Source organism: Manis javanica, chromosome 2 (genome assembly GCF_040802235.1).
Source record: "Manis javanica isolate MJ-LG chromosome 2, MJ_LKY, whole genome shotgun sequence".
In the NCBI taxonomy this organism is placed as follows: Eukaryota; Metazoa; Chordata; class Mammalia; order Pholidota; family Manidae; genus Manis; species Manis javanica.
In genome coordinates, this window is record NC_133157.1 from 12,254,453 (window position 1) to 12,269,192 (window position 14,740).

A 14,740-nucleotide genomic window follows, 5' to 3' on the forward strand; every position below is an offset into this window, starting at 1 on the left:
ATCCTGCCCAAAGGGAATTTAGGACAAGGGATTAAAGAAGGCAAAGACAAATTACGGAAAAGGGAAGACCTTGCACAGACTGAACATGACAGCATGCCGGGACCAAGGGGACAGCCTCGCTCTCTGTGCTCAGAGGAGAGAAACAACCACTTCACCAAGCTGGGTTCAACATTCCTTTTAGATTTCCCTGTTGGTTATTTTGGCAAGCCCTTATTTTTTTTTCAAGACCATGTAATTGTTCTGATAGGAACTGAGTGTCCTGTGACCTCCTATAGAAAATACCTCTACCCCCACTACCCATCCACCTCCATCCCTTGTATATTGCTTTACTTTGTTCACAAAATTTGTCCCTACCTGATATTGTATTACATATATCTTTTGTTGATTATTTATATCCCCAACTAGAACATGAGCTACACAAAGGTAAGGATTTGTCTGTTTTTACTGCTGTGCTCTCAGCTGGGGAACAGTAATTTTCACAGAATAAGGATTAATGAACTTGAATCACACAGGTCCACCTCTGATGGTTTCTGAAGAAAAACTCTTATTCTGTCTCTGGCATTCAATATAAGGCCCTGTGATACCCACAGACATGGGAAGTGGGGATAACTTCAAGGACCATGAGCTGTCCCTTCACGCCAGCTAATTATCACCCAATAGGGGAAACAAATACTGGCTGAGTTCTCACGATCTGGGTTATGGAACTGGGGCGTGTCAAATAACAAAACTTCTTGTGTATAACCAGACCCAAGTCAATGGAAAGAGCCAACCAGACCAGCAGTGTCTCCCAGTTCATCCTCGTGGGACTCACGTCCCGGCCCGAGGACCAGAAGCCACTCTTTATCCTCTTCCTCACCATATACCTGGTCACTGTGACAGGGAACCTGCTCATCATCCTGGCCATCTGCTCTGACCACCAGCTCCACAGCCCCATGTACTTCTTCTTGAGTGTCCTTTCCTTCACTGACATTTGCTTCTCAACAACCACTGTCCCCAGGATGCTGGAGAACTTCCTGTCAGAGAAGACCATCTCCTACGCTGGGTGTCTGACACAGATGTATTTTATTTATGCTTTGGGCAACACTGACAGCTTCCTGCTGGCAGCCATGGCCTTTGACCGCTACGTGGCCATCTGTGACCCCTTCCACTATGTCACCACCATGAGCCACCGCCGCTGTGTCCTGATGGTGGTCTTCTCCTGCTCGTTTCCGCACCTCCACTCTCTTCTACACACACTTCTGCTGAATCGCCTCACCTTCTGTGGCTCCAATGTCATCCACCACTTCCTCTGTGACCTCAGCCCTCTGATGAAATTGTCCTGTTCCTCCACATTTGTCAATGAAACTGTGATAATGATAGAAGGGTCTGTTGTCTTGGTGACCCCCTTTCTATTCATTACTCTCTCTTATGTCCAAATCCTCATCACAGTTCTCAAAATTCCCTCAGCTGCTGGGAAAGGCAAGGCCTTCTCCACCTGCGGTTCTCACCTCACCGTGGTGACACTCTTCTATGGAAGCATCTTCTATGTCTATTTACAGCCTTTGTCCACCTACACTGTCAGGGACCACATAGCCACAATTGTCTACACGGTTCTGACCTGCATGCTAAACCCGTTTATCTACAGCCTGAGAAATAAAGACCTGAAACAGGCCCTGAGGAAGCTGACAGGCAGGTGGAAACCCCAGGCAGTGCCCTCCTGACTGACGTACCAGTGGAGCTGGCACCACCTGAACCTGCTTGCTACTGGTTCTTGGAGAACAATCACACTGTCGGAGGTTGGCATTTTTAACCATAGTAAAACGGGCACTTAAATCCCCTGAGACAGACCCCCACCGCGCCTGCCTCTGCTTAAATCCTCCCCATTCCTCCACTGTCGGGTGGATATTCATCACCTCCCATCCTCCAAACAAGGCTGTAAACTAACCCCTTTCCTACAAATATCTCCTGAGCGAATGTCTCTCTTACTATAAGATTCATCATCTAAAACCCTTCCCATTTCAGTACATTACTGAAAACAATCACTTAATTTACAACTGTTGAATGTCTTTGTAAACATTTGAACGGGGAGAGAATAGAGGGAGAGAGGAAGAGGATTACATTTTAACTAATTTTCACATTTCAGGATTTTTATAAGTCCTTGTTTTTCTCTTTCAAAAATCTTTTTCTTGCTTAAAAATCAAGTGTTCCATTTTAAGTTTTTCCTTCTTTCTTGCCTTCTTTGATGATATTTCTGTGTGTTTAGTTCTTTTTTAATTTTCTCTTATTTTTCTACCATAAAATTAAGAAATACTGATGACCAGAAAGAATAAAAAACAAGAATCATAACTTGAAAATTATCCATTCCACCGTCAGGAGGATAGAACCTTTCTTTCCTCCATCTCTCCCTAAAGCTGTGTGTTTATAAATACATGATTTAATATTTCATTCTAGAATCTCCCACTATTAGATGTCTAACATATAGATGTCATCATAAATCTGTGCAATATTGAGATAGTTTCAGGCAATTTCAGTTGTAACAGATGAAAATTGACAACCCAAAGCCCATCAGTAGGGAATGAAGCAATTAATCATCATCATTTACATAGAAGGTAGCTACATGCAGCAGGTTCAAATAATCAAATGATGTCGTCTTCTTCCTTGAAAAGCTATTAGGTAGAAAATCAAGAAGTGGAACAAAGTATAAGCACGAATTCATAATGTTTTTTAAAGTTATAGGAATATATATGTGTGTATCGTCAGTGGAGTAACAATAGAAGTCCAGGGGTGGGGGACAAAGAGGAAGAAAATTTCCACTTTATACACATTTATTCAAAGCTATATTTACAGATCATGGAGTTTGTAACTATTAATAAAGCAGTTAAAAGACTGTTTGTATGGTACCAGCTGACAAACTTTTTTGATGCCTGCGTATCTGAAAAACATCATTATTTGGTGTTTTCACTTGAATGATAATTTAATAGGATGTAACATTCTTGGCACCAAAATTATTAAAACTTGGAAGTTATATCTAATTGTCCTACCACATCCGTGTTTTCAGGGAGAAACAAGAGGTCCTCCTAATCTGTATTCCTTTGTGATCTGCTCCCGTTAACCCCCTCGGGGTTAAAACAGGTAATAACTGGGACAAGTCAGGGAATTGTGACAGTTGAGAAAAGACCACATAATGGGAAATAATAGCAGGGAAGGGGTTGTCATTCTTTTCTTAAGAAACTGCCTCGGAGCAAGAGAGTCATACTTTTAGGTATTAATCTCATATGTGGTGCCGAGTCATGGCCAGTACAAGAAGATGCGTCAGGATTCGTTTTCCCTGAGATAAAGAATTGGACCAAAGCTACATTACAACAATTTCTTGAGACTTACATGTAGAGCTTGGAGAGAAGACATCAGTCAGAGCCCCGTGGTGACCTGCTTAGATAATAGCAGATTGGGGTTGTCGTTCTAGTCACATTTTGTTACAGGCTGATTCTCCGCAGCCCTGAGAGGATTCCCACTTGGAACCTCACTGGACACACTGTGACTGTGGCTAACAACTGCTACATCGTAAATTAATAATTTACGTTCCTATAAAGCAGCTTGGCACCCTGGTTAAATCAAGAGCTGAGGTATGAGGGAGACACACTGCTGTCACCTGCCCATTGTGTTGGAATCTAATTTGCTCTTTTAACTGCACCAGATATAAATGTGAATGGAAAACTACACCAGCAGGCATTCAAGGAATCACTGTGATGACTAAGGGGATGCTGGCTGGCAGAGCTGCCACATATCAATGACAATTTCATTCTGGAACTTCCACATAAAACAATGATTGTGAGAAGGCTTTGGGGTGTATGAACTGAGCTGCCCGTGATAAGTGAATTCTCACCTGGCAATCTTTCGAGGAACACAACACTGGTTTGGTGCACACTGTGTTCTTGAGTTAGTGTCATCCCACAGATATTCGTGATCCCATAAAGTAAGCCCCGAAAACTAAGGCGAGTTGGGAACTTGAGGAATTGTTGAGTCAAGTAGAAATTACTTTGCCGGACTCACCACTAGTGTCTAAATGGTCACTAGAGGGAGTCCTTTTCCATGAAATTGGCTGAATTTAGCATCTGGCCCTGCAATATGTGAAGCAAGATTTGAATGGACTGCGTTTACTGAACTGACTCAGCAGCTTGTTTATCAATAACTATGGGAAAGAACACATACCCTCACCCAAAAAGAAGCAACTATCATGTTAATAGCAATAGCATCTGATATATTCAAACAGCAGCAGCCAGTTGTGCTACAGGCTCAGACAAGAAGAGGTTCAGTTCTGGGAACACTATAGCCAACCTGAAGTACAGCAAGATTTTACTGGTAAGCACATATTTCCTGATATTCCCTCAGAGCCCCAGGCCACAACTAGAAAGGAACTTCGGGTCTCTGTGGTACAGTTGTTGAGTGTGAACAGGTTAGGCACCAACCCTGCAGCCTCCCCCCTGGGAGACAGGTGGGCAGGGCCCCACAACGTTCCTAAATCCTGAGTTAATATAAAATTATTCTTTGGTGGACAAAGTATAATCATGCCCCAGGCCAGAAAGACCCTAGGGTTTGCCAAGCAATGACGTTTAGTAATTATACTACTTATGAAAAATGTATAATATATGAGAAAAAAGCACTTTTGCTAAGAAGGTTAGGGAAGTGGCATTGTGATCAATAACTAATGTGGATGCATCAAACCATATTAAGTCTCTCTGCCACGGCTACATGACATAGTAAGGGAGTTTTAGACTGCATTATAAAAATAAATGAAAATGGAACACAGGTATAAAATGGTTTCCAGATCCTTGGGGATGTCCAACTAAAATTTCCACTGGATGGAAATCCCATGGAGGCTTATTGGCCAGAAAAGAAAGTAAATTTACCTTTGGAAAAGTGATGTATGCAACTGAATGCCTCTGTTGAAGCCGATAAAAACTGCAAGTGATCGTGGGGGAAAAAAGAGGGAGAGAATTAGTCCTGCCAAAAAGGTGTATCAGAAATCTTGTGAGGGAAGATAGTCATGGTCACTGTGATTACTGAGAAGAAATGCCAACTCCTAATTGGATGACAGGGGTCCTAGTGTGGCAGAGTTTTGAAATGTGTATTTTCATACATCAGTATTGTGGAAGTTACTGTGTTAAGATTTATTTTTTAATTGCCTAAGGAATACATGGCAAGGAATTACTGACAACGGTCAGACGTAAACTGGAAGGAATGAATTAACAGGTGGACTATAATCATTCCCTCTTCCTCCAGAAAACCCGAGGATTTGACTCTTGTTTCCACATCTTGCAACAGTAATTCAAGAAGTATATAGGAGTGTACCAGATCTAAGATAAATTAGGGTCCTGCTATGTGGTGAACCCGCGTCCTCCTAAGCAGACAGGGGTAGACCATCCCAGTCCACAGGATGCCAGTTGCACTAACTAACATGCAAAGGCCCCTGTCTGCATTAGGGTCCCCAACCCCTGCAGGTAGATCTCAGTCCTAGCCCAGTGTGGCTGATGGAGATAGATAATTGCTCAGCCCTTACCAGACACTCAGAGGTCAAGGATCCATTTGAGAACCTAATGAAAACAATGTATATCATCCCCAGAAAAAAAAAAAGCATATTTCTACATACAAAGAAAAAGTTCACACCATGTCAGAGGGTGCGCGGTCCCCTCGACCATCTGACAATGCTCTAGGAGAGTCCGGAGTGTCTCTGCATTGAGAACCACTTGATAAAGACTAACGCTGAAGTAAGCCGGCCAACAGAGAACCGCCTCCTCGCATATACTACGGGTCCCTTAGATCACTTCCACTAAATTCACTCTTGGTAGGATGCCCCCAGGCCTCCACTGAGGACCCTTAGAAGGTCCTCAAGGACCTTGCTGAGAAGGCTTTCCTTTGCAATGCATGCTAATCCCTTCATGAAAACCCGCAAGAGATATTTGCCTCAGGTCACAGAGCCAGAATTGGCAGTGTGCCTCCTGAATACCAACTTACTTTAACCTATCAGATACTGAGAATCATATGAACGCCCTTCTCACCCTCTTCACATGGGCTTTTAGCCAGCTCAGAGTTAAAGGAGCCTCTAGTAAGGGTGCCAGGACTTCCCGCATATCCTGTGAACTCACTCCGCCCTCACCATCATCTCCATCCCATACCTTACTGTTTTGGCTGCTTGTCCCTAGGTTATTTTTTATTTATTTTATCTTGTTCATTGTGTCTACCTTGCTAAGCAACCCCAATCTTTTTAAAAGAGGATAAAGTAGGAAAAAAAAAAAGAAATGGCAGAGAAGGCAAGAGCCAGCAAGGAAGGGAAGAGGTGTGAGGGGAACAGACCCAAGCCGCCAAGCACGTGGCTAGTTCTTTGTCATGTGAATCGAGGGTATCTCCAAGGATAACTGTCAGGAACCCCAAAATATAGATTAACAGAAGGTCCCTCTCCTGACCATGCTCCCTCCTCCTTGGGTCTGTATAGAAGTTCTTGAAGAGGCTTACCGGCATCCAAAGGAACAGGCCTGCATCCTCCTCCTGACCCAAGAGCCAGAGGTGCTCCCTGGAGGCCAGATGACTCAACGTCAGCTAACAGGCCAGTAACTGGAAGGAGCTGGAACTGGACAATTCTAAGAGCTTTCCCAATAGATAAACCACATAAAACACTATTGTTACTCCACACCGAAAATTCAGCATTTAGCAACGTCCACATCCCTTGAAGCCCAAGAACCCGCCCGATACAACCTCACCGACCAATGAAACCCGAGTCTGCGCTCATCACTTGTCGCTAGGCCAGCACCAAAGCATGCACATGCACCACCACCTTTCCATGGCCCGACACGATTGTGACCCATATTGATCTACCCCACACATACCCCAAAATAAAAACAATGGTTCACCTTTACTGACATCCCTGTCTTCCAGAATACCCACCATTGTTCCTCAACCTTGGTCCCCAACGAATGGGGATGCTGAGTCGCACCTAGGAGCTGTGACCATGAATTCAAGAAGGCTCTGGAAATGTTCTCGGCACCAAGTAGGAAGCACCCGACACTCTTCATGCCCCCAGGCTGTGCTCTGCTTTCTAAACTTGGTGAAGGCACAGAGTAGAGTTGCCCGAGGAACTTGGGAGGGGAACTAGTGGCAGAGAATGCGCTGCCCCTCAGAGCCCTGAGGAAGCCTGGCGAACAGAGGTAGCGGTCTCAGGACACAGAAGTCCTCAGCTCGGTTCCTCCGGGTGGCTCTGTCTTCTGACATGAAAATTTAAGATGGGGCTGGGGACCAGAGGTGGGGAGTGAGAAAGGAGTGCTGGGAAGCCTGCTACCTGCTGGCCACACGCACTGCCTCTGCCATTCTCCCTGGCTTCCACCAGCAGAGGTGAGGGGGGACGCAGGGAGGCTGGAGCCTTTAGGTGAAGCGTGCATTCTGAATAAGTTTGCAGACGTGGCATGGAAAAGCCTTCTGCATCTAGAGAGACTAAAGTGGAAAGGGAAAACATCTGGATTAGGAAGCAATCAGGGACTAAATAGTCCACGTGTACAGTCCACACTTATCAGGTAAGCCTTCCTCCCCACCCGCCATGTGAGAACAGTCAGTTCCCAAGTGTCCACCAATCAAACCTTGTCAAAAATCATTTTGAGTGTTTTGATAAGATATCAGTGAATCAGGAAAGGGTTACCCATGTGTTATTGTCAAAATCAACTCAAGAAATCCAATGCTATCTATGAGTATGAAAAGAAATGGGTGGTCACTATGACTAAGCCTCCAGTTCTCACTTGTTTGGTTAACCCAAGTGCAGACCAGGCAGTCTTCCAAAATTCAACCGTAACAGGTTACTTACTTTACTGATTTTCTCTGCCTCATAGTGTAAACAGCTCACTTTGGGGTGGGGGTGCTGGCCCCTTGCCAGGCATTGTGCTTTTCCTTGCTTTAGCTCACTGAGGCCTCCCAACAACCCTAGGAGGTGGTTCTCCCCTCATCCCCACTTCATGCATGGAGACACTGTGCTGCCCGGGATCACATGCCTGAAAAGGCCAGGACCCCATACTCTGCAGGACCAGACTCCATGCACTTTGACTTCCACCACCAGGAAGGCATTTCCTCTCTTCAGGGAGAAGCCAAGAGGCCTGGGTTCCAGTTTTGATTCTAGCAATGAAAACATCACGATAATTCACGATAATTAAGGTCTTTCCTCCCACCAGGCCTCAATTTTCTCCTTCTTTAAAATGGGGTTGCGGGGGAGCTGAACTAACTGATCTCTAAGAGTTTCTCCAGCTCAAAGCCCCTGTGTCTCAACATTGGAGCAATAAGAAACCAAGAGGCCCCTTTCCAGAGAGAAGGCTCCCGCCATTCCTGGCTGGTCTCTGCTGTGCCCACAGAGAACCGAACAGAGTGCTGCCTTCAGACAGTGCCTTGAGGCCTAATGAGCTTCTTGCTTACATCTGTTCAGAATCCTGAATGACCATCCAGGCATTCTTTCATTCCACAAATATTTATCAAGGGACTATTTTGTTCTAGGCTCTGCTCCAGGGGAGGTGGAGCAACAAAGAACCAGACACAATCCTCATACTTGGGAGGCCCACAGTCCAGCAGAGAGGACAGCATTCTAAGTAAGATTCAGTTCCATGTTGCGTGTGCGAGAGGGGTGACTAAGTCCGAACTGGTCCAAGAACAGCAGCCCAGGCTTCCAAAAGGATGTGATGCCTAATCTGAGGCTGAAGGGTGAGGATTTATCACCAGGGTAACAGATGGGGAGGGTGAGCATTTCAGGCTGACGGAATAGTAAGTCCCTGAGGCAAGAAGAACAAGAAATGTCTTACAATAGGAGCGTGGAATGCAAGAAGGCAGGAGCCACCTCACAGGAAGCTCGGTTAGGCGACGTGAGGAGCTGGCCTTCTGACTGTGGGTAATGGGGAGGCTCTGCAGCAGAAAAGTGATGGCTATGGGTTGAATTGTGTCCCTCAAAAAAAGATATACTGGAGTCCTAGCCCCCAGTACCTCAGAATGTACCCTTATTTGGAGGTAGGGTCTTTATAGAGGTAATTGAGTTAAAATAAAGTGATCAGGGTGGATCTTAATCTGGCACGACTGATGTCCTCATAGAAAGGAAAAATTTGGACACAGAAACACATATGCCTAATGGAAGACAATGTGAAAAGGGGGAGAAGACCCCATCTACAAGACAAGGAGAGAGGCCCTCAGAAGGGCCCCTGCCAACACCTTGATCATGGACATCTGGCCTCCAAAGCTATGAGATAATATATTTCCACTGTTCGTGCCCCTCAATGTGTGGTGCTTTGTCTCAGCAACCCTACCAAACGAATACAATGACTGATTCAAATTTGCATTTTAGAAAAGTCTCTGCCTGCAGCATAGAGAATAAGTTGAAAGGGAAAAAAAATGGCTACAAGGAGGCTTTTGGGGGGAAAGGAGATGATAAAGGCATCCGTGAGGGCAGTGGTGGCAGAGTCGGAGAGGTTGACAGGCTGAGAGACTTTGTTGAGGCAGATTCTCCAAGATGTGACCATATGCTGGGAGTGGGAAATGAGGGGAGATGAGCAATCAAGGGCAGTGTCTGGTCTGTGTTTGTAACTTAGGCAAACATGTGGTCAAAACAAAGTCTGGCCAACCACCTTAACATGAACTTCAGGAAGTTCTGCACATACAGGCAACTTGGAGACAAACTCCAGCTCAACACCCAGGGCTGACTCTTATCTCACGGTGCCCCCAGCTCCAATGCCAGGTGTGACTTTATTTTCTCCACAAACATTTACTGACCACTCACAGTGTGTCAGACACTGTACTAAGCTCTGGGAATATCGAGATGAAGCAAAGGGAACAGGACTCTTGTGTGGTATGTCAAGAAGACAAATATTAATCACATGAATAAATTAATAATCGCAAACTGTGAGAAGTGCTATAAAGGAAAAGAGCTCTATAAGAGCATAAATCAGGGTGGCTCAAGCTAGAAGTGTTGGCTGAGCTGACATCCAAAGGGCCTTAGACAGGCAGGAAAGGCATGCAGGATAAGGGCCATCATGAGCCAACACAGGAAGGGGCCTGACACATTTGAAGAACTGGATGAAGCCCCTGGGGAGCATAGGTGTGAGATGAAGCTGGAGAGGAGTAGGGACTCAACAAATATTAAATGAAGAGAGACTGTGCTGGGTTGAGTAGTGTTGCTCCCAAATTCATACCCACCGGAACGTCAGAAGATTATTTCGCAATAGGGTCATAGCAGATGCAATCAAGTGAAGATGAGGTTATACTGGATGAAATGGGCCCTAATCCAAGGACTGGTATCCTTAGAAGAAGAGGGAAATTTGGGCACAGACACAGAGGGGATACGCCATGTTGAAGACCCAGCGACAGTCACAGAGTGAAGACGGTTAAGACGGTCATGTGAGGACAGAGGCAAGCACTGAAGTGATGCACTGCAGCCCAACGAACAGCAGGATCGCCCACAACAGCCAGAAGTCAGAAGAGACCTGGAACAGACTCTGCCTCGGAGCGTCCAGAAGGAACCCGCCCCGCGACACCCTGATTCGGGGCCGCTGGCCTCCAGAACTGAGGGAGAAAACTAAGCCGCTTGCTGCATTCCTCTGTTATGGCAGCCCTAGCAAGGAAGACAGACTTGAACCTAAAGAATTAGGTGATCCAGTTGGGATCGTTAAAAGGTCCGTGTGGCTGCGGTGCAGAGTGGACTGGGGAGGAGGCGTCCAGAGGGCCCGTGGGAGCCACGCACATCACGGGGCCAATACTGCAGTAATGCGTGTGAGAAGTGGCGGCTCTCCGAGTGCTGGTGGGGAGAAGTGAAGAGAGTTGCAAGATTCAAGAGATATTTAGGAAGTGAAACCATGGAGATTCTTGAAGAAACAAAGGCCAGGCCGGTTCCAGCAGCACCTGCCCCTTGCAGGCTTCCCTGTCCTTGCAGCCAAGCTCCCTTCCCTTCTCTGCCTTTAGGCTGGCTCCTCTCCCCTTCCCCTGCTGCCAGCTTCCTTATCAGACATTTCCCAGCACCCCTCTGACATAGTTTGTATTTGTGGTTTACAAACTGCTTTCACATACATGTTCTTCACCTTTCTCTTGAGAGCAGGGTTTATCTTGTCTGATGTATGAGGAAAGCAAAGCAGGCCAGTGAAGGGATTTTGCCAGACACGTTGTGAGGCAGGACTTGAGCCCACATCTTATATCTCCACATCCTGAGCGTTTTCCTCTGCCCTGCCACAGCTCCACGAAAACACAGCCCTCGGTCCACAGGAGGCTTGCAAGCGGTCCATCTCCAGCAATCACAGTAAAGGAACTAATGCAACATTGATTTTGAAAGCCTTCCCATCACCAGAATAAAGATGTTAAGGTAGATGTCTTTAGTGAAAAATAATACACCTGCACGTTTGTTCCTGGCACAGACTTTTGGAGCTTTACTAAAAGTGTGAGGAAGTGTTGTTTTGTGTTTAAGGCCGTTGTGGTTGGGATCCAGGGTCTGACCCTCCTTGGCTGCGTGATTTTGAGAAAAGCACTTAACACTTTAACCTCAATTTTCTTATTTGCTAAAGGAAAATAACTGTTGAGAGCCAGATCAGAGAGCCATTTTGAGTAATATACATGAAGTATGTAGCTCAGTGCCTAATATGTAGTAAGGTCTCCACATGACGTTGGCATAACCATTATTATTTGCCTTAATTGCATACTCATTTTCAAATCATATAAAGCACAAATAAAGAATTCTCCTCCAAAGTCTCACAAACTCAGTTGAAGGGAGGCCAAACAATGAAAAATGTGAGGGCTGCAAAGTGTTGCAAAAAAATACAGAATGATTGCTTTCAAGAGCATCCAGGAACAGCGGACAGAGAAGGGGATTTGGGGCAAGAAGAAAAGGAAGAAATAAAGCCCGTGCTGGAGAAGGAAGAGAAAAGGAGGTCAAGTCGGGAGGTGTTTCCTGTCCCCATATCACAGATAAGCTCACGGAGAATCAAAGATGTTAAGTAATCAGCCCGAGGCCACACAGCCAGAAAGCTAAGGAGCTGATTCCGAAGTGTGTGTTCTCAGCAGACCCCGGGGTCTTGTCGCTTTGCAGTGTGTCTGTCACTGCACCTGTAGCACTTATTTGTTAGAAAGTTTGTCTTCCCCACTAGACTAAAACCACCTTAAAAACGGGAACTGAAAATTACTCATTTTCACCATCTCGGTGTTGGGTTCCCAGTGAGCCTTTAATTGAACAGTGTTGAACAACTGTGAGGGCAAAAATCCCCAGTGTCTAGGAGTGTTTTAATGAATAGGTTCATATGTAATAGAGCCAGTTTTCAGTGACAATGTTGGCTCTGAAAGGGGGACTGTCAACAGTGTGTGTCCATGTCTGCCTTGATCTTATTTACCTGATTTACTTGGTTGTTTGGCCTGTTTGTTTATTTGTTCTGTTTCATTTGCAAGGATAGTAGAGAGATGCTCCTCAACCTGACATATCTGAATAAGTATTTATGAGGAACTGGAGAAATAGGTCTCACTGAGGTCCACCTGGGATTCTTTCTGAAGGGAAATCCACTCTCTGATGTCCCTGCATTTAACAAAGGTTAAACTTTTTCATTGTTTGGCTTCTTTTTGTGGACTGTGGAAGGGAAGACTGAATTATGGATCACTTATAGGAATCCTAGGAGAGATAGGAATAAATTGACACTGTTGAGCTGAAAATTCTAAGATCTTCTATATTCATCGGTGTATGTAGGATCATGGAAAGGGTCAACCACACCAGCAGTGTCTCTGATTTCAGCCTTCTGGGACTCTCCTCCGACCTGAGCACCAGAAGCCACTCTGCCCCGTTCTTCATCAGGTATGTGGTCACCATGGTGAGGAACTTCCTTGTTGTCCTGGCCATCCATCTGACACTCAGCTCCAGACCCCCATATGTCTTGTCCTTCCCTGATGTTTGCTATACAACAACCATCGTTCCCGAGATGCTGATGAACTTTCTACCAGAGATAGCCCATCTCCTCTGCTGAATGTATGATCTAGATGTGTTTCTTCTTGGCTTTTGCCAACACAGAAAGTTACCTCCTGGCAGCCATAGCCACTGACCGCTATGTCACTACCTGTGATCCCTTCCACGATGGCATCACCATGAGCCGCCTTCGCCGTGTACCACTGCTGTCTTCCTCCGACTCCATTTCTCACCTCCATTCCCTCTTACTAGTTCTCCTGATAAGTTGTCTTCTCTTTTGTGGCTCTAGCAGCATCCACCACTTCCTCTGTGATATCAACCCTCTGCTGAAACTGTCCTGCTTCTCCACATCTGTAGATGAAATTGTAATTAGCACAGAGGGACTGATGACCTTGGTTACCCTCTTTGTATGCATTATCATCTCGTACCTATGAATCCTCATTGCTGTTTCTCAGATCCCCTCACCTGCCGGGAAGCATAACGCTTCTCTCCCTGAGGCCCCCACCTCACCATGATGGCTCTCTCTCATGGAGAGAGTATTATTGGCATGTATTTCCGACCCCTGTGCAGTTACACCATCAAGGACCGAGTGGCAGCGTTCACCAACACGGTTTTATCCTCCATGCTGAAACTTTTTATCTACAGCCTGAGAAACAAAGACATGAAGTGGGGCCTGAGGGAGCTGATGGGCAGGAGGCCATCCTAGGCAGCACCTTCGTGGGCTTGCTCAGGAGTGAGTCCTCTCCTTTAAGCCCTCATTTCTGCTGATTCCTGGTGTATATATCAAGCTACTAGAGGTGAGCAGACCCAAGCTCAGTGTTCATAGGAAATTATATGGGTGACAAGACTAGAATAAAATATTTTACCCAGTCTTTTCTATTTATAATATGTACTATATAAATGTAGTACATATATCTCATAGATAGATAGATAGATAGATAGATAGATAGATAGATAGATAGATACATATACATATAATACCCACCAGCCAAGGCCACCTTACTGACCCAGACACAGTCTTTGCACCAGTTCCCCAATCTCTTTTCCTATTCACTCTTTTCAAGTACAGTGAAAACTGATTTTTTTTATTATTTTTTCTTGACCAAATTTCTCCTTGTTCAAGAATTTTGAGTTCCCTGGATCCTTACATATTTCAAGAAAACCACTGCAATCAGTTATTCAGTTTGCAGCTGTTTCAGTGTTTTTGAAATTACTTCAGGTGTGTGTGTGCATAGGTGCATGCACATGTTGTCCTCCCCATAATATTAGGAACTCCCCCAAAGCAGGGACAGATTCTTACCCACTGGGCAGAGAACAGATGATGTCTGCCCCTTGTGTGGAATCCCTCTCAACACAGTGTCCTGGGTCCTGAATGTAGCATATTATCAAGAGGTGGCCTCCCAGACCTAGTTGACTTAGCAACTCAGATTCAGCACTCACGGTGACCAGCCATATGCAGTAGAACTGAGGTCTGTTTCTAGGTCTCTGCTCTGGTTTCCTTCGCTTTGTCCCTCTGACAGCTCTTAATACATTCCTTTTCCTGAGCCTCTTCTTGGTGTCATTCACCCTAGAAGTATCTATATTTCCCACATCATTACCATCCATCCATCTGCCTATTTTCTGACAGAAGATCGTTTCTCTGTAATGAGGTTAATTCTGAGTGGATCTGAAGACAGAACTAGACCTAATATGTCTAGAATAATTCCTGGCACAGAATAAGGAAAAAATTCAAAAGTTAGAGTTGTTGAAAAGAGACATCCATCCTCACCAGAGAAGGATATTGCAGACATTTCATATATCAGACAGGAGATAAACTAGATG

General features: G+C 45.3%; 1 protein-coding gene and 1 pseudogene across 1 annotated transcript; both read left to right on the plus strand.

Annotated features, from left to right (window-relative positions):
- Nucleotides 1-743: 743 nt before the first annotated feature.
- On the plus strand, nucleotides 744-1,700 carry LOC108405051 (olfactory receptor 1L8). Its single transcript, XM_017672981.3, has one exon. The coding sequence runs from the start codon at nucleotides 756-758 to the stop codon at nucleotides 1,698-1,700; it is 945 nt and encodes a 314-aa protein (XP_017528470.3). The 5' UTR covers nucleotides 744-755.
- Nucleotides 1,701-12,710: 11,010 nt separating this feature from the next.
- Nucleotides 12,711-13,625, plus strand: LOC140844932 (olfactory receptor 1L3-like; annotated as a pseudogene).
- The last annotated feature ends 1,115 nt before the right edge of the window (nucleotides 13,626-14,740 follow it).